This window comes from Chiloscyllium punctatum, chromosome 19, assembly GCF_047496795.1.
Source record: "Chiloscyllium punctatum isolate Juve2018m chromosome 19, sChiPun1.3, whole genome shotgun sequence".
Taxonomy (NCBI): Eukaryota; Metazoa; Chordata; class Chondrichthyes; order Orectolobiformes; family Hemiscylliidae; genus Chiloscyllium; species Chiloscyllium punctatum.
Genome location: NC_092757.1, coordinates 41,936,077 through 41,957,254, shown reverse-complemented (window position 1 = coordinate 41,957,254; position 21,178 = coordinate 41,936,077). Strand labels below are relative to the sequence as shown.

General features: G+C 41.7%; 1 protein-coding gene across 1 annotated transcript in view; it reads right to left on the bottom strand.

Moving 5' to 3' along the window:
* mlxipl (MLX interacting protein like) overlaps positions 1-21,178 on the bottom strand; it is a 253,703-nt gene that overhangs the window by 122,364 nt on the left and 110,161 nt on the right. The window contains exons 6-7 of the mRNA XM_072589170.1: positions 17,606-17,774; positions 6,425-6,505 (exon numbers count right to left, since the gene is read on the bottom strand). Of these exons, the coding sequence (XP_072445271.1) occupies positions 6,425-6,505; positions 17,606-17,774 (250 nt within the window). The remainder of the gene's footprint in view (positions 1-6,424; positions 6,506-17,605; positions 17,775-21,178) is intronic.

Genomic DNA, 21,178 nt, shown 5'->3' with positions numbered 1-21,178 from the left:
CCCAACATGTTGCCTTTAGGGTACAATGTAGGAACAATAAGCTCAGAGAACCCTGGGTGTCTACAAATTTTCAGGACTGGATAAAAAGAAAGACGTATAACAAATACAAAGGCTGCAAATCAATGGAGACCCTAGAAGAGTACAGGAAGTGCAGGGGGAAACTCAAGAAAGCAATGAGGAGAGCAAAGAGGGGGAATGAAAAATTGCTGGTAGGCAAGATTGGGGAGAACAATAAAGGTGTTCTGTAAGTACATAAAAGAGAAGATCGGGCAAATGATAGACTGGGTTGTGGGGGTGGGGGGGGGGGTGTGTGCGCAGGATGTAAAACGAATAACTTGATATCTACTTTTACTTTGGAGAAAGACGATATAGGTACAGAATTCAGGAAGAGGACCTGTGAGGATGTAGAGCTGATTGATAAAAGTATCAAGGAGGTACTGGAGGCTTTGACAGGCTTCAAGTGGAGAAACCCCATTTTTGGATGAGCTGTATCCAAGGGTGCTGAGATAGGGAAAGGGGAAGTTACAAGGGCCCTGCCCCAAATTTGTAGTTCCTCTTTGGCCAAAGTGGATGTGCCAGAGGACAGCTAATGTGGTTCCACTTTACAAGAAGCTGAAAATGTGTTGCTGGAAAAGCGCAGCAGGTCAGGCAGCATCCAAGGAACAGGAGAATCGACGTTTCGGGCATAAGCCCTTCTTCCCGAAACGTCGATTCTCCTGCTTCTTGGATGCTGCTTGACCTGTTGCGCTTTTCCAGCAACACATTTTCAGCTCTGATCTCCAGCATCTGCAGTCCTCACTTTACAAGAAGTTTGGTAGAGATAGAGCAGGGAACAAGAGATCAGTGAGTCTCACATCAGTGGGAGAGAACCTATTGGAGAAAATTTATCTCCATTTCGAGAGGCAAGGTATATTCAGGGATAGTCAGCATGGCTTTGTCAGAGAGAGGACATTCGTTACAAATCTGGTGGATTTTTAGAGGAGCTAACAAAGTGTTTGGATGAGGATAGGGCAGTTGATACAGGTTTATATGGATTTCAGAGAGGCCTTTGACAAGATCCCACAGGGGAAACTGATTAAGACGCTAAAAGCTCAGGGGATTCAGGGTAATTTGGCAAGATGGATCCAAAACTGGCTTAGTGACACGAGACAGAGGGTGGTGGTAGAAGGCTATATGTGTAGCTGAAGGCTGGTATCCTTGGCATGCCACAGGAATCATTGCTTTAGCATTTTGTTGTTTGTGACATAGATAAATGATATAGAAAAAAATAGGAGGGGAATGAGAAGTAAGCTTGTGAATGACACAAAGATTGACCAAGTGGTTGACAGTGAGGAGGAAACGCCGATCGTCCTGCCCCATGGATGCTGCCTGACCTGCTGTGCTTTTCCAGCAACACACTCTTTGACTCTGATCTCCAGCATCTGCAGTCCTCACTTTCTCCTCATGACGAGGAAGGTATTAGGTTACAGATGGACAAATCAGTGGCAGATGTAAATTAACCCTGATAAATGTGAGATGATGCAATTTGGTAGAAATAACAAGACCCAGTGAATGACAGGATATTTGGAAGTCACAGGAACAGAGGGATCTTCAGATCCCTGAAGTTGGCACAATAGGTTAATAGGGTAGTTAAGGAGGCATTTGGGGTACATGTCTTTATCAGTAGTGACAGATTATAAGTGAAGGGAGGTTCTATTGGAGCTGACTAGGACTGTTGTTAGGCCACAGCTGGAGTACTCTATGCAATTCTGGTCACCATACGATAGGAAGGATGTGATTGCACTGGAGGGTGTTGTCTGGGATGGAGCAGTTTAACTATGAAGCAAGGCTGGATAAACTCAGGTTTATTTTTGGGAGCAGAGAAGGTTGGAAGGGAGCCTGATAGATGTATATATGATTATGAGGGGTGTGGACAGGGTGAATAGAAAACAGCTGTTCTGTATCTTGAAGGATCAATATGAAGGTGGCATAATTTTAAGGTGGAAGTCAGGAGGTTTAGAGGGGGTTTGATGCAAAAAAATTCATCCGGAGCTGGTGAGAATCTGGAACATACTGCCTGGGAGGTTAGCAGAGATGGGTAAACTCACAATCTTTAAAAAGTACTTGAATGAGCACATGAAAAATTAAATGATTCAAGGCTATGGGTCAAGTGCTGGAAAGTGGGACTCATGCAGATTGAGAGTAGTTTTGGCCAGAGACCTCTTCTGTATTTGATGATTCCAAGTGACAAATTGTGGACTGGAACTATCTGCAAATGTAACATTTTGACAAGGTAAATACATGGGAAAAAAGAACCTAGTACTTCAACATGAAGAGGGCGAAAATCATTCAGTCCATTAAAGGTTTTTTTGATCTCAAATTATGACAAAGGCAATTGACAAAATTTGTGCAAGTAAACTGTTCATTACATGTACCTTCATAAACACACTCCTTCCACCACTGACATTCAATTGCAATAGTGTGTGCCATCTACTAGATGCAGTGCAACAATTCACCAAGGCTTCTTTGAGAGCACCTTCCAAATTCCCCACCATCACCACCTACAACAACAAGGCAGCAGGCACATGGGGACTCCATCACCTGAAGATTCCCCATAAAGCCACTCACCGACCTGACTTGGGACTATATTACTGTTCCTTCAGTGTTGCTCCTGAACAGTACTGCATCCTGCAGCAGTTCAACAAGGTGGTTTGACCTGAGGTTCTCAAGTGCAACTGGGCATTGACAATAAATGTTGGCTTTTTCAATGATGCCCACATTTCACAAATGAATTGTAGCACACAGGAAGACAGCAGCTGGGTAGAATTGAATCTTGAGCTTGGCTTGGTTGAACCTGTAGCTTTCTGCTGTGCATAATACATTTTCTATTGGTTATTTCATAGTACAGTAGTGTTGCTGTACAAATTAATATCGTCAAAGATTTTCACCTTACACTGACAAATTTTAGTACAAATGGAAAGCTAGTTTCCAGTATGTGCATGTGCAGTACACTGAAAGGCTGCACATGCACATCTTGAACTGGTTGTCAACATAATTCTTTGCACACTCGAGATCATTCAGCATGTTCTCCAAATGTGCAGACTCACATCTAATGTTGCTCATGGTGTTGTGAGTTTCGCCAGCACAGGCTGGATGAATTGTTCACAGGTTGCCTGCCTGATTATCATCACCTGCCTCTCCTCTCACCTAGTTTACTGTATCCAGTGCTGCTGATGTGATCTTGTGTACATCGATGGGATCAAATGTAAAGTTGTGGCATGTTTCACTGAGCATCTCAGACAGGCCCGCAAAGGCTGACCTGACCTCTTGGTCACTGCCCATTTTAATTTCCCATCCCATTCCCTCACCAACATGACCATCCTTGGCCTCCTCCATTTCCACAGTGAATCAGACCTCAAACTGGAGGAACAACACATCATGTTCCACAAACTTTAAATAACTGTCCAACTTTAAATAACCTCCCTTCCCATCCCCTGACTCCCTTTCCAGCCTCTTCCCCTCCCTTCCATTCCTCTGAGCTACCAGCTACCTTCCAGCTACCAATCGGATTCATTCCTCCCATTGACTAACCAGGTCATACTCTCTACCTGTGTTCACCCATCACTACCTCAACATTCCGTCCCTCTCTCTACCCAAAACCCTCCCCCATCCTTTATCTGGAGCTCCCCTGACCCCCACCCTCAGTCCTGAAGAAAGGTTATACCAGAAACATTGACTTCTCCATCTCCTGATGCTACCTGGTTTGATGTGTTCTTCCAGCCTCCTGTTTGTCTACTGTGCAGATAGCTGTGGCATCATTGACTGGTAAAATGGTGAACAGGCTAGCAAGGTCAGACTATATGAGAGTTGCAGGTTAGCCAGGAAAGACCTAAACAGAGAGCTAAGAAGAACCAGGTGGGGACATGAGTAGTTGTTGGCAGATAGGAGCAAGGAAAACCCTGAGGCTTTCTATAGGATATCAGTGATAAAAGAATGACTAGAATAAGATTAGGGCCAGTCAAGGACAGTAATGGGAACTTGTGCATGGAGTCTGAGGAGATAGGGGAAGTGCTGAATGATTAAGTTTTGTAGGTATTCACATTAGAAAAAGACAATGTTGTCGAGGAGAATAGTGCGATACAGGCTACTAGATGAGATGGGATTGAGGTTCACAAGGAGGAGGTGTTAGCAATTCTGCAAACTGTGAAAATAAGTAAGGCCCCTGGGCTGGATGGGATTTATCCTTGGATTCTCTGAGAAGCCAGGGAGGGGATTGCAGAGCCTTTGGCTTTGATCTTTGTCACTGTCTACAGGAGTAGTGCCAGAAGACTGGAGGATAGCAAATGTGGTTCCCCTGTTCAAGAAGGGGAGCAAAGACAACCCTGGTAATTATAAACCAGTGAACTTTATTTCTGTTGTGGTAAAGTGTTGGAAAAGGTTATCAGAGACAGGATTTATAATCATCTAGAAAGGATTAAGTTGATTAGGGATAGTCAACACGGTTTGGTGAAGCTTATGTCGCAAACGTGACAGAGTTCTTTGAGAAGGTGACCAAACAGATGATGAGGGTAAAGCAGTTATGTGGTTATGTGGTTATGTGGTTATGTGGTTATGTGGTTATGTTAAAGCAGTTATGTGGTTATGTGGTTATGTGGTTATGTGGTTATGTTAAAGCAGTTATGTGGTTATGTTAAAGCAGTTATGTGGTTATGTGGTTATGTTAAAGCAGTTATGTGGTTATGTGGTTATGTGGTTATGTGGTTATGTTAAAGCAGTTATGTGGTTATGTTAAAGCAGTTATGTGGTTATGTTAAAGCAGTTATGTGGTTATGTGGTTATGTTAAAGCAGTTATGTGGTGTCAATGGATTTAATAAGGCTCCCCTCGGCAGGCTATTGTATGAAATACGGAGGAGAAAGTGAGGACTGCAGATGCTGGAGATCAGAGCTGAAAATGTGTTGCTGGAAAAGCGCAGCAGGTCAGGCAGCATCCAAGGAACAGGAGAATCAACGTTTTGGGCATTCCTGAAGAAGGGCTTATGCCCAAAACGTCGATTCTCCTGCTCCTTGGATGCTGCCTGACCTGCTGCGCTTTTCCAGCAACACATTTTCAGCTATGAAATACGGAGGCAAGGGATTGAGGGCGATTTAGTGGTTTGGATCAGAAATTAGCTAGCCGAAAGAAGAGAGGGGGTGGTGGTTGATGGGGAATGTTCATCCTGGAGTTCGGTTACTAGTGGTGTACTGCAAGGATCTGTTTTGGGGCCACTGCTGTTTGTCATTTTTATAAATTACCTGGATGAGGGCCTAGAAGGACAGATTAGTAAATGACACTAAGGTCAGTAGAGTTTGGACTGTGCCGAAGGATGTTGTAGGTTACAGAGGGACATAAATAAGCTGCAGAGCTAGGCTGAGAGTTTAATACGGAAAAGTGTGAGGTGATTCACTCTGATAGGAGTAACAGGAATACAGAGTACTGGGCTAATGGTAAGATTCTTGGTAGTGTAGATGAACAGAGAGATCTCGGTGTCCATGTACAAAGATCCCTGAAAGTTGCCACCCAGGTTGATAGGGTTGTTAAGAAGGCATACGGTGTGTTAGCTTTTATTGGTAGAGGGACTGAGTTTTGGAGCCACGAGGTCATGCTGCAGCTGTACAAAACTCTGGTGCAGCCGTGCTTGTGGTATTGTGTACAGTTCTGGATGGATGTGGAAGCTTTGGAAAGGGTTCAGAGGAGATTTACTGGGATGTTGCCTGGTATGGAGGGAAGGTCTTACGAGGAAAGGCTGAGGGACTTGAGGTTGTTTTTGTTAGAGAGAAGAAGGTTGAGAGGTGACTTAATTGAGACATATAAGATAATCAGAGTTAGATAGGGTGGACAGGGAGAGCCTTTTTCCTCAGATGGTGATGGCTAACATGAGGGGGTATAGCTGTTAATTGAGGGGTGATAGATATAGGACAATCAGAGATGGTTTCTTTACTCAGAGAGAGTAGTAGGGGTGTGGAACGCCCTGCCTGCAACAGTAGTAGACTTGCCAACTTTAAGAGCATTTAAACGGTCTTTGGATAGGCATACGGATGAAAATAGAATAGTGTAGGTTAGATGGGCTTCAGACTGGTTTCACAGGTTGGTGCAACATCGAGGGCCGAAGGGCCTGTACTGCGCTGTAATGTTCTATGTTTTAAAATCATATGGACATTGCTTCGATTTGTAGGTCTTCACAAATGTGAAGGGTCCCTCACAGTGTAAAAATATTGCTTTCCCAATACACTGGTTTTCTTCAGATGATGCCTGGATGACTGCAATACAAAAGCTTCAACAAAATACTGTCTTTCTTGAACAATATACAAAATTCTTTATTCTTCAATACGATGTGAAAGAGCTGAAACATTATGACATTTTAATCAGGTTATGAGAGAGTGGAGAAACATTTGGTACATTCTTACCTTGCACATCCAGCAAACCATCCAGGTTAGGCTGTAGGGGAGTGAGATCTGGCTGAATGATGTCAGCATTGCTGGTGTACACTGCAAAAAATTCAGAACAGAATCACCAAGAAAAATCAGCATACACATTGAAAGAAAGATTTTGACAGCAGTTTTCACACACTTGGGGTGTCCCAAAGGCTTTCACAGCAAAAGAAATACTATTGAAATATAGTCACGCCAATGGAGCGAGATGCTATGGTCTCTTGTGGACTATGTTACAACTGAGTTTGGAGCAGTGAATGACTTACTTTCTTTATCCCGCACTTCCTGCCGTTACAACAAAGGTTAAACCTTTTAAAAAAGGCGACAATACAGTCAATTACATCAGACTCTAAATCGCTTAGAATCAAAAACAAATCAATTAGGTTCCTCAAGTAACAAATACAAATTATTGCAATACTTCCTCAAATAAAAGTAATAGGTTTATTAACAACAGGTTTAAATTGTGCTCATATTTACAACCAGTCTCCTTGAAAACAAAAACACACAATCCTTAAGTTTGGGGGAATAAAGTAATGAAATAACACTGCACATGGTTTTATAAGTACTTTGCTCAAATTAGTTGGATTCAGAAAAAAAAAGGATAATTCATAGCATCCTAAACTATACTTTGTACACAGGTGCAAAGATAACATTGGAGTATATTGCAGGATCAGTTATAGCTGTTGAAATTCGCTTTTCTGGAGACAGTGGTGTAGCCTTCCTCTTCTTGAGGAAACCTCCATTTGTGGTAATAAGAATTGTATAACGTAATGGTTCTGAAAGTGTCAATGGTGAAATTACATTTCTTCTCCCAAACTGATCATGTCACACATAGAATTTGGATGGAAGCAAGGAACTACTCTTATGACTAGCCTTTGTAGAAAACAGATCTAATGTGTACAATTCCTGAGACCCCTCGGTAACTAAAATAAAACAAATGTGAAAATCTGAAAAGCTGGAAACCTGAAACAGAACAGAAATTGCTGGAGAAACTCAGTATGTCTGCAACATCTGTTGGAGAAAGCAGAGTTAAAGAAGATTCACTGGACTTGAAATATTGACTCTGCTTTCTCTCCGCAGATGCTGATCTGCTGAGTTTCTCCTGCAATTTCTGTTTTCCTCTGTAATGATGGCTGGTTAGTAATGTTAACTTATTGCTGTCATGCCATAGACTATTGTGTTACCTAAGATAAATGCCTCTTTGTAGACTGTAGAGAAATGTATGCTGTACCACTGATTATTAGATTGGCCCCAGATGTAGTACAGACAAAGGAGGATTGGTGACAATGAATTCTCTCAAATATCCCCTACTCTGCCACATACTGATAGAGGTTACCACGAAGAGCCAAGAGTCCCTATCAGTGGAAAAACATGGTAATAACATTGTGGGTTTGATTTCTAGTGAATCAAAATGTTTTGAAGAGAAGAATTTTAGAGAATTTTTGCTTTAAGTCATGATTACCAAAAGGTGAGGCCTGCCATAACTGTAAAAGCAGCAAGAGGGCAAGCTTAGCACTCCAGAGAGAAACATTCACCAAGAAGTTGTTAAGATGCTCAGGGAGAAGAGTGTGAACTTGCAAACAGAAAAAGAGCCAGTCACAGTTAGGAAAAAAAACAGTAAACACTGAACAAATTTGGAAGTCATCTTGATCATTAAAGAAAGTAGGAAAATCCAGTCTGCAGTACAAAGATCAAATATTACAAACAAACAGAATTTCTGGAAGTCAAAACCAGCAAGTCATTATAGAACTGATAGTAAAGCATACTAAAGCATTGTCGAAGAATCTGATATGTCATTGCAACAATCGAGTTTAGAAGGACTGGCAAACAAAGAAAATGACTATACAGCATCGAACATGTTCGACAGTAATTGAATTTAAAACAGCATAGAGTCATTGAGATGTACAGCATGGAAACAGACCCTTCGGTCCAACCCGTCCATGCCAACCAGATATCCCAACCCAATCTAGTCCCACCTGCCAGCACCTGGCCCATATCCCTCCAAACCCTCCCTATTCATATACCCATCTAGATGACTCTTAAAATGTTGCAATTGTACCAGCCTCCACCATTTCCTCTGGCAACTCATTCCATACATATACCACCCTCTGCGTGAAAAGGTCTCTTTTATATCTTTTCCCCTCTCATCCTAAACCTATGCCCTCTAGTTCTGGACTCCCTGACCCTAGGGAAGAGACTTTGTCTATTTATCCTATCCATGCACCTCAATTTTGTAAACCTCTATAAGGTCACCCCTCAGCCTCCGATGCTCCAGGGAAAACAGTCCCAGCCTGTTCAGCCTCTCACTGTAGCTCAGATCCTCCAACCCTGGCAACATCCTTGTAAATCTTTTCTGAACCCTTTCAAGTTTCACAACATCTTTCCGATAAGAAGGAGACCAGAATTGCATGCAATATTCCAACAGTGGCCTAACCAATGTCCTGTACAGCCGCAACATGACCTCCCAACTCCTGTACTCAATACTCTGACCAATAAAGGAAAGCATACCAAACACCTTCTTCACTATCCTATCTACCTGCGACTCCACTTTCAAGGAGCTATGAACCTGCACTCCAAGGTCTCTTTGCTCAGCAACACTCCCTAGGACCTTACCATTAAGTGTATAAGTTCTGCTAAGATTTGCTTTCCCAAAATGCAGCACCTCGCATTTATCTGAATTAAACTCCATCTGCCACTTCTCAGCCCATTGGCCCATCTGGTCCAGATCCTGTTGTAATCTGAGGTAACCCTCTTCACTGTCCACTACATCTCCAATTTTGGTGTCATCTGCAAACTTACTAACTGTACCTCTTATGCTCGCATCTAAATCATTTATGTAAATGACAAAAAGTAGAGGGCCCAGCACCGATCCTTGTGGCACTCCACTGGTCACAGGCCTCCAGTCTGAAAAACAACCCTCCACCACCACCCTCTGTCTTCTACCTTTGAGCCTGTTCTGTATCCAAATGGCTAGTCCTCCCTGTATTCCGTGAGATCTAATCTTGCTAACCAGTCTCCCATGGGGAACCTTGTCGAATGCCTTACTGAAGTCCATATAGATCACATCTGCCGCTCTGCCCTCATCAATCCTCTTTGTTACTTCTTCAGAAAACTCAATCAAGTTTTTGAGACATGATTTCCCATGCACAAAGCCATGTTGACTATCCCTAATCAGTCCTTGTCTTTCCAAATACATGTACATCCTGTCCCTCAGGATTCCCTCCAACAACTTGCCCACCCCCGAGGTCAGGCTCACCAGTCTATACTTCCCTGGCTTGTCTTTACAGTGGCACCACGTTTGCCAACCTCCAGTCTTCCGGCACCTCACCTGTGACTATTGATGATACAAATATCTCAGCAAGAGGCCCAGCAATCACTTCTCTGGCTTCCCACAGAGTTCTCGGGTACACCTGATCAGGTCCTGGGGATTTATCCACCTTTAACCATTTCAAGACATCCAGCACTTCCTCATCTGTAATCTGGACATTTTGCAAGATGTCACCATCTATTTCCCTACAGTCTATATCTTCCACATCCTTTTTCACAGTAAATACTGATGTAAAATATTCATTTAGTATCTCCCCCATTTTCTGTGGCTCCACACAAAGGCCGCCTTGCTGATCTTTGAGGGGCCCTATTCTCTCACTAGTTACCCTTTTGTCCTTAATATATTTGTAAAAACCCTTTGGATTCTCCTTAATTCTATTTGCCAAAGCTATCTCATTTCCTCGTTTTGCTCTCCTGATTTCCCTCTTAAGTAGACTCCTACTTTCTTTATTCTCTAAGGATTCACTCAATCTATCCTGTCTGTACCTGACATATGCTTCCTTCTTTTTCTTAACCAAACCCTCAATTTCTTTAGTCATCCCGCATTCCCTATACCTACCAGCCTTCCCTTTCACCCTGACAGGAATATACTTTCTCTGGATTCTTGTTATCTCATTTCTGAAGGCTTCCCATTTTCCAGCTGTTCCTTTACCTGCGAACATCTGTTGAATACAAGAATACCAGCTCAAAAAACAGCAGATTAAAAGCAGCATTTTACTTTTGTACTAACTAAAATCTTGTAACTAAAGAAGCTGTGCCTAGGTACTTTGGTATCTAAGTCAGTGCAGTAATTGGCGACGTGAGTCAATGTGACAAAAAAAGACTATTCTATTCTATTCATTGAAATATTATAGATCTGCAACAGATTTACTGGACAAATTAATAAACAAATTTAGAAAAAAATTAAAGTAGATATAAGACTCAAAGACTCAAGGTCAGAGAAAGACCATACATAGCTCAAAACTGGACATCATAAAAGCAATAGTTCTTATGGTACAACATTACTTCAAAAATATACTTGAAAACTCAAGCTGAGCAAGTTAATTCATATTTAGTGGGCTTTGTTGCATATAATATTACTAAACAGAGGAATGTTAAAGAGAGTCGATATTTTTCAAAGTGTCTAAAAGTTTTTGATAATTTATTCATTCATAGGATTTGGCATCACTGGCTGGTTCAGCATTTATTGTACATTTCCAATTGCTCTGGAGATTACAGTGGTGAGCTGCCTTCTTACACGGCTGTAGTCAATTTGAGAACAAAAGAATTCCTGAATCACTAAGATCTAATAGAACAGTTCGGCTTCGAGGGATTCCATAGCTAGTTCCATAAACAGAGTCAGAGAGATGTACAGCATGGACATGGTTCTGTCAACCCGTCCATGCCGACCAGATATTCTAAACTAATCTAGTCCCATTTGCCAGCACTTGGCCCATATCCCTTAAATGATCTCCAAAGATCAGCAGAAAACTGATTATGGAGCTTTGAAATCAGAATCATAAAAAACAGTTGGTTAAAAAAACTGTCAGGTTTATTATTGCTCAGAGATTAAATTCTGCGATAATTATTCAAATTGCACTGGAAACAGACACCAGAAAGACCCTAAAACAGATAGAAGAGGGAAGATTGACCCTACCACAAAAGGGCAACAGAGTCTATTCACTTTATAAGGTATGGACACTCTCAAGGACAGTGCAAAAAGCTAACGTAGAGAGTAAGTCAAATATCAGATGGTCAGAACCAGTGGCAGCACAAAGGACAAGACAACTTTACAGGAACTGGCAATACTCACAAACAAAGGAACGATACATTTGCAAAAATGTAGGTCACTTCCAGAATGAGGTTCAGAAAGCACACAGTTTAAGAACAATGGAAGTGCTGGTGGTTATCCACGCAAAGATATCAGTACAAAAGAGCACTCAATACTAAGCATTAGACGAGATATCTCCATTGAAGAAGGTAGCCAAGAGTTTGCTGCAGAAAGCTGCTGATGCAGAAGACAGTGGATCAGTGGACATCCTATTCATTTTAAGCTTGATACAGGGGTGAGCAATCCGAACTGACCAGACCAGTTATCATGGCTGAAGAAGCTAACAACAAGGAGAGTGGGAAGGTACGAAATTGCGATAGGGCACATTATGTCTATATTAAACAGGAGCTAGGGAGTGTTAATTAGGAGAAACTGTTATCGGGCATGTCCACATCTGACATGTGGGAAATGTTTGAAGCCCTGCTTGGGAAAGTTCAAGTTCAAGGCCAGCACGGTTCAGGAAGGAGGAAGGACAAGGATGGCAAGGTAAGGGGCACTTAGATAATGAGGAAGGTTGTGAATTTATTCAAATGGGGAAAAAAAACATATGTAAGGTTTAGGAAGCTAAAATCAGACAGGGCACAAGAGGAATATAAGGAAAGCAAGAAAGTACTCAAGCAGGGAATTAGGAGAGCAAGAAGGGGCCATGAAATAACCTTGACGACTAGGATTAAAGAGAATCTCAAGGCATTCTAGAAGTACATTAAAAATAAGAGGAAAACCAGGGAGAAGGTAAATCCACTGAGAGATAAAAAGAGGGAACTTGTACTTGGAGGCAGAGGATGTGGGTGATATCCTAAATGAGTACTTTGTGTCGGTATTCAGAGAAGGATATGGAGGAGAGTGAGATTTGCGTGACACATGCAAACATTGAGATCAAGGAAGAAATGGTGTTGGATCTCCTGAAGAGCATTAATGTGTATAGGTCCCCATGGCCCGACGGAATCTACCCCAGGTTATTGAGACAGGCAAGAGAAGAGATTGCTGGGGCCTTGACCGAGATCTTTGTATCCTTGCCAGCCAGTGGAGACTACCTGGAGGACTGGCGAGTAGCTAATGTTGTTACTGTGTTCAAGAAGAGAAATAGGGATAATCCAGGAAACTATAGACAGTGAGTTTTACATAGGTGATTGGGAAGCTATTAGAGAGAATTCTTATGGATAGGATTTAAGTACATTTGAAAAAACATGGCCTAATTAGGGGCAGTCAGCATGGCTTTGTGCAGGGTAGATCATGTCTTACTAATGTGATTGAGGTTTTCAAGGAGGTGACAAAAGTGATTGATGAGGGTAGAGCAAGTGGATGTTGTCTACATGGATTTTAGTAAAGCTTTTGACAAGGTCTTTTGTGGTAGGCTCATCCAAAAGATTAGGATGCATGGGATCCACGGTGACTTGGGCAGAAAGTTGTCAAAGGATACAGTGGGATCTATAGATCAGTAGCGGATATGGGTGGAGAAATGGCAGGTGGAGTTTAATCCGGGTAAGTGTGAGATACTGCACTGTGGGAGATCGAATGTTAAGGCAAAGTATACAGTTAATGGCAGGGCCCTGAGCAGCACCGAGGTACAGAGGGACCGACGGGTTCACACAAGTAGATAGGGAGGTCAAGAAGGCATATCACATGCTTGCCTTTATTGGTTGTGGATTTGAGTACAAGAGTTTGGATGTCATGTTGCAGCATTATAAGACTTTGGTTAGGCTTTTAGAGTATGGCATTCAATTCTAGCTGCCACATTATAAGAAGGAGTGCAGGAGGGGCTAGGAAGACTCAGGTTGTTTTCCCTTGAGCTGTGAAGGCTCAGGGCGACTTGATAGAAGTTTATAAAATTATGAGATGCATGGGTTGATAGTCGGAATCTTTTTCCCAGATTTAAAATATCTAATATGTTTAAGGTGTGAGGGAGAAAAGTTCAAAGGAGACATGAAGGGCTTTTTAATTTACACAGAGTGTTGGTGATTTTAAAAAAGTCTTTACTTTTGAGATTGAAAGCATATCTCCCTCATAATTAAGTCCACAAGTCTACAAACAGAGTTATCCCAACACTGGGCCAGGGTACAGTTGTTTACAAGCTGGTCAAACAACTAGTCAAAGATTTCACTAGGACTTAAAACAGAAACACAACAGAAGAATATCCAGTGAGGTCAATTATGTTGGCATAAGAGCTGTTTGAGATTATTAGCATAGGGGAAGTTACAGACTGCATAAGGCTGATCGAAATATTTCATCCTCTACCTAAATCAGACCAGTCAATTCCAGTGACAGAGATAGTGTTGAATAAACACTAACCTAATGGCAACAGAACAGAGTTCGAAAATGTCTATTTCAATCATCAAAAAAGCCACAGAGTAAAGCTGAAGGAATCCAGCCTGATCAACAAATCGAGGCAGACAAGTTACATTAACTCCACACAGGTCAGACCATCCTCACAGATTTAGTGATGCAGAAACTGTCAGTCTAAGTAGCCAAGATATTGCAAAAAGAGAATATCTGTTCTAATCAGGATTTTACAAGGAAGGAAGTACCCATTTTAACAGAGCAACTGGCTTCCATGATGGACATTCACAAGAATAAAGGACCCCCAGATGACGTACTGGGAGAATGATCTGAATTAAAATATGATTATCCCCCTTCAGAGGCAGTTCAGGAGATTGAAGATCCTCCGATACAGTAACGGGCAAATGACAAGGTCTACAAGGAATGACATCCTCTGTGAAATATATCCAAGAAAGAGAGGATTCATCAGCAGGAAAAGTATTTCACATATCAGACCCAAGATCAACAGTTCACAAGCAAAGGGCTTCCTTCCAAATGCAGACTGCCTGCACTTGTGAAGTCAGAAACTTGGGGAGAGATGGGGTGGAGTGAAAAGGTAGTATAGTTCTATACATGATGCAGCATGTACATATATACATTCTACATATGGTGCATAATGAGTTTTCTATGAAGAAAAAGCTGGGATGAGCTGTTATCTAAGAAAATGGTTGTGTCAGAGTTAATATTGAAGGTCAATTAGTTCCATCCAATTGTTGAGGCTAGTATTTGGGTGGAAACAAGAGGTGCTACACCAACCTTTACAGAAATCGGATATATTCTGTAAAGCTCCTAAGAATCCATATTATTTACATCTGACTAGTAAGGTTAACAGTACTTATTGCTGACATGCAACAAACCATTTTATAACTAAGATAAAAGTTTGTTCAATAATGACGCAGTGTTATATTCTCTGCTCCTGACTTCCATTTATCCTGTGGCTAACTCACACTCTCTAAGCAAAAGTAGATACAGCAGATGCTGGAAATTAGAGTCAAGAGGAAAAGCACAGAGAGAAATGCTGGAAAAGCACAGCAGGTCAGGCAGCATCCGAGGAGCAGAAGAATTGATGTTTCAGGCAAAAGCCCTTCATGAGGAACTCACGCTTGCTCTCTGTTGTGTTCAAGCTGAAGTGAATGTCATGGAACAACCTCTTGTGTAATGGTGCTTTTACAAAGATTCCTGAAACTCCAATGTACTGTCATTTATGCCCTATCCATCTTACTAGTTTATAGCTTCAAAACCATGATTTCCCTTTCATAAACATGTGGATAAATCATTCTTTCTTCCAATGTATTGCCCATTGCATTCATCTACATCATGCTTCAGTGACTTTGCCTTGTCATTTGATGTCGCTACTGGCATCTACTGCGAAACTGGGGGATGAAAATGGAGACTTTATTTCCTTTCTTCTGGAAGAACAACACCTGGCCTCTGTTGACTTTAAAAAGGAACAACCAAAGTGAGACATCCTCTTTTTTTCAATCCTGCAATGTTACTTTAATAATCTCTTTTGGCATTTAAAATTTCAACACATTAAGATATTTTGTGAAAATGACATGGTCATTAACATGCAAATAAGGAGCAGAGTTCACCAAGGCTCCTCAGACAGCACCTTCCAAATCCACAATCAATTCCATCTTGAAGGGTAAGGGCATCAGATATGTGTAAAAACCACCACCTGCAAACTCGTCTCCACACCATTCACCATCCTTGACTTGGAAATGTATCGCCCTTCCTTCAGTGTTGCTGAGTCAAAATCCTAGGATGTCGTTGACAATTGACAACTGAATTGTGAGTACCAACACTAAATAGGCTCACCATCACCTTTTCAAGGACAATTAGGAATAGGAAATAAATTTTGGCCCAGTCAGCAACCTCTCACACATGAATGAAAAAAGTAGCCCTTCAAGCTTTCTCTACCATTCAATAAGATCATGATCTATTTGTATTCTGAATATTACATTCCCATACATTCCTCAAACCCTTCGATTCCCTTGCCGAACTCAAACCTATCTACTTCTGATTGAAAAGTTGTCAAAGAACCCCCAGTTCCACTGCCTTGAGGCACAGGGTTCAAAATCCCCAGAGAAAAAATATTCCCTCATCTCTGCCCTCAAAGGATGACACCTAATTTTTAAATAGTGTGCCTAGTTCTGGACTCACTCACAAGAGTTAACATCCTTTCCATGCCCAACTTGTCAAGACCATTTGGGACCATCTTATAACCTTCAATCCAATCCCTTCCTTGGTCTTCTGAACTCTGATGAGTACAAGTCCAGCCTGTGCAATCTTTCTTCACAAGGCAATCCACACATTCCAGGTATCGATCCGGATTTCATCCAGAGATGAGCCTGGAGACAAGCTGTCTACTTCCAGCTAGCTCTGGACAAAGATGATTCTTAAAATTATGTTAATTAGACATTAATGTTTTTACAGCTACCTCATCACCACAATGCAAAACCTGATGGGGGAGGGGAGGTAAAGTTACACTCCCCACAAGTCCTTTCAAAGAGCCCATCGATATGGACCATCAACACCTGAAACAACTGTTCTCGTCAAATGACTGAAATCAGATCTGGTTGAATTGCTTAAAAATACAATTCTGGGATTCTCGGGCAGTAGGTCTGCTAGTTGAGTTAGGAGCTTGGATCAGACTCTCCATCTTTGGCTCCAGGTTGCCAAACTGCAAGGAAGCCCACACTTTGCCTGCAAGCAGGAAGATAACTCGATCCAGTTCACAAGGACACCTATCTCTAGGAAGTTGTAACTCACATTAAATAATCTGGATATACAAAAATCTCTCTCTTACACTGTCTAGTCTTCCTTAATTTACCAAATGCTTGCATCTGGATATGATGTGGAGATGATGTGGACTGAGATGGACAAAGTCAAAAATGACACAACACTGGGTTATAGTCCAACAGGTTTATTTGAAAACACAAGCTTTTGGAGCCTCATTCTTTCTTCAGGTGCTTGTGTTTTCAAATCAATCCGTTGGACTACAACCCGGTGTCCTGTCATTTTTGACCGTGTCTGGACAGAATTACATGGGCGGCACAGTGGTGAGCACTGTTGCCTCACAGCGCCAGAGACCCGGGTTCAATTCCCGCCTCAGGCAACTGTCTGTGTGGAGTTTGCACATTCTCCCCGTGTCTGCGTGGGTTTCCTCCGGGTGCTCCGGTTTCCTCCCACAGTTCAAAGATGTGCAGGCCAGGTGGATTGACCATGCTAAATTGCCCATAGTGTTAGGTGAAGGGGTAAAATGTAGGGGAATTGGTTTAGGTGGGTTGCACTTTGGCGGGTCAATGTGGACTTGCTGGGCCGAAGGGCCTGTTTCCACACTGTAAGTAATCTAATCTAAACAGAGCTATTCCCCTGCAGTTTTGAATGCTGTGTTATTAAACCAGATCTTTGATTTCAATAAAGAATGGGAGATAAAAAGAAAAAAGGATTAATTCAACAATACCTCAGGCTTAAAAGAAGAGAAATATTTATAAAAACTGAAATGCATCTCCATTCCCTCCTTTGTCCTGACAGTAGGAATCCAAAACATTGTGGTCAAAGTAATGGTTCCAAAAGGGAAGAGTGTTCCAGCTAATTAATAAACAACTGGATCACTTTAACAATATCAACTGCAACTGGATAAGTCAAGTAACCTTCCCCAGAAACAGTGTAGGTGGCAAGGTGTTTTTTTTAAACATCACCTGCATTTGGCCATGGCTTTGTCTTCTCCATCATGGTAAACAGCGTGTCTGAGATATCAGAGAAGAGATCATCAAAATCACAGAGAATTGGCTCCCCCTCTTCCATAGCTATTGAATCCTTGAGAGCTTCACTTGACCATTTCTGCACATTCTTTGTAATGTTATCCTGCTATAAAACACACACACACACACCAACAGCTTGTGAGTTTGAAACTTTCAGTTCCTAAGGTTTAAAATATTGTAAGTACCAATGGTAAGATTAGCAAAATGTACAATAAGAGATCATAATAAATATCTTGAGTATTGCTCAAGAACACATAATCATTGAAGTTTTTTGGCTTGCACTCATTGGGACAATTTGCAAGAATAGCAAGTCAAAGGGAAAACCTACATCTGTGTTTCATGAGAGAAAAACACTGATTGGTTAGTAAGCAAGCAGGCTCCAATTGAAAGGTGCTGCTACTAATGCTTCTTGACTGAAAACAGCCAGGCTTTAATTACATTTTAAATTAGTTTAACTCCAATTGGTCACAGCACTGCCCTGAGAAATGAACCAATGAATGACTATTTTACATAATCCCACCGATGGAACTGAAACAAGCTCAGCGTGTGTACATATTCTGTCTGCAATCTCTTGTATGTCGAGATTCTAATACATATGGGTGTGCCACATTGCAAGCCGAATTGACAATTCTAATTGGTTGTCAGCATTATTCTTCACAATCTCAGGATTATCCAGCAAGAGATGCCCAACTGCAGAATCACATCTAATGTTGGACACTGCATTGTAAGCTTTGCAAGTTACAGTCAATGTGTTGCCTGTTATGAATAGCCAAAGGTAACTGATCCCCCAAGCCTACAGTCTACATATCTGGCATCACACCAGAAGGTTATAGGTCACAGAGTCACACAACATGGAAACAGACCCAGATAAAAACAATGACTGCAGATGCTGGAAACCAGATTCTGGATTAGTGGTTTTGGAAGAGCACAGCAGTTCAGGAAGCATCCGAGGAGCAGTAAAATTGACGTTTCGGGCAAAAGCCCTTCATCAGGAATACAGGCAGAGAGACTGAAGGGTGGAGAGATAAGTGAGAGGAGGGTGGGGGTGGGGAGAAAGTAGCAAAGAGAACAATAGGTGAGTGGGGAAGGGACAAGTCCTGCCCTTGTTTGTTTTATCAAAATGCAATACTTCGCATTTATCCAAATTAAACTCCCACTCATCAAGCTGTTGATCCAACTGATCAAGATCCCTTTGTAATCTTAGATAATCTTTTTCACTGTCCACTATATCACTAATTTTGATGTCATCCACAAACTTACTAACCATGCCTCCTATATTCTCATCCAAATCATTTATTTTTAATGATCTCTTCAGAACGCCACTAGTCATAGTCCTCCACTCTGAAAAATAACCTTCCACCACCCGGTCTCCTACCATCAAGCCAATTTTGTATCCAACTGGCAAGCTCTCACTGAATCTCATGTGATCTAACTTTATTAATTATTCTGGAATGTGGAACCATGTCAAAGACTTCGCTGAAGTCCATGGTACACAACATCCATCTATCTACCTTGATAAAAACTCAATCAAGTTTGAGAGACAAGTTTCCATGTACAAAGCTATGCTGACTATCCCTAATCAGTCCTTGCCTCTCCAAAAGCATGTAAATACTGTCTCTCAGAATTATACTTGTACATAAGATTCTTATAGACAAGAATGAATGTGTACACAAACTGCATTCTCCATGGCAGTACCTCTGTTGGAAAACACCTATTAACAAATCAGTAGAGATTGGTTCCCCCTTGAATTGGTACTCTTGTGAAAATCCTGATAAATGCAAGATGAAAGCCATTGACAATATGTGTCACATTTCAGCAATCATCAAGTAACAAATCATTAATTTTAATAACACATACCTGAAATATGTTTTAAAAAGTATATAAATAAATGCAAATATAAATAGTAAACATTTATAGATATTTATAAAGATAAAAAGACAACAAAGTGATCCTTGCTCCTGTGCAAAGCAACTCTGAGGAACCAATAATGGAAAATAAGGAGAAAGAAGGAGATACATTATACATTTTGCACTGGCCTCCACTCGAGAGGATACCATAAGACCATCAGACACAGGAGCAGAAATTAAGCCATTCAATCGGGGCTGAAAAGTTTCTCAACCCCATTCTTCCACTTTCTCCCCGTAACCCTTGATTCCCTTGAAAATCAATAATCAATCTATCTCTGTCTTAAATATACCCAATGACTTGGCCTCCATAGCCTTCAGTGGCAATGAATTCCATAGATTCACCACACTCGGCTGAAGAAGTTTCTCCTTATATTCATTAAGAATAACAAATAAAAAAAATTACAGCATAGGAACTGGCCCTCCAAGCCAGCGCCGATCCAAACCTGTCACCATTTTTTTCTCAGAATCTGTATCCCTTTGATCCCAGACCATTCATGTATCTGTCTAGATACATGTTAAGTGACCCTATCGTGCCCGCCTCTACCACTTCTGCTGGCAACATGTTCCAGGCACCCACCACCCTCTGCATAAAGAACTTTCCACGTACATCTCCCCCAAACTCCCCCACCCCTCACTTTGAACTCACAACCCTTAGTAATTGAGTCCCACTCTGGGAAAAAGCTTCTTGCTATCCACCTCGTGATTTTGTAGGCTTCAATCAGGTCCCCCCTCAACTTCAGTCTTTCTAATTAAAATAATCCTAATCTACTCAACCTCTCCTCATAGCTAGTGCCCTCCATACAAGACAACATCCTGGTGAACCACCACTGCACCCTCTCCGAAGCATCCACATCCTTTTGGTAATGTCGTGACCAGAACTGTACGCAGTATTCCAAATGTGGCCGAGTCAAAGTCTTATACAACTGTAACATGCAGCACCAATTGTTGTGCTCAGTACCCCGTCCAGTGAAGGAAAACATGCCGTATACCTCATTGACCACTCTCCTGACCTGCACTGCCAACTTCAGGGAACAATGAACCTGAACACCCAGATCTCTCTGTACGTCAATTTTCCCTGGAACTTTTCCATTTTAAACTTTTTTCACTGCACAGTTTGCTCTTGAATTGGATCTTCCAAAATGCATCACCTCTCATTTGCCTGGATTGAACTCCATCTACAATCTCTCTGCCCAACTCTCTAATCTACTTATATGCTGCTGTATTCTAAAATGTTTTGCTCTAAGGCTATGTCCTCCGGTCGTCATCTCTCCTACCAATAGAAACATCTTCCTAACATCCAATCTGTCCAGACCATTCAGTATTCTGTAAGTTTCAATTCGATACCATCCCCCCAACCCCTCCCCCCATCCTTCTGAACTCCATCGCGTATAAACCCAGAGTCCTCAAACATTCCTCATGTGTTAAGCTTTTCTCACCTGGGACCATTCTTGTGAACCTCCAGTGCCAGTAAATCCTTCCTGAGATATGGTCCCCTAAACTGTGTACAATACTCCAAATGTGGCCTGACCACAGCTTCATGGAGCCTCAGAAGTACAGCCCTCTCAAAACAAATGGCAACATTGCATTTGCCTTTCTACCTACA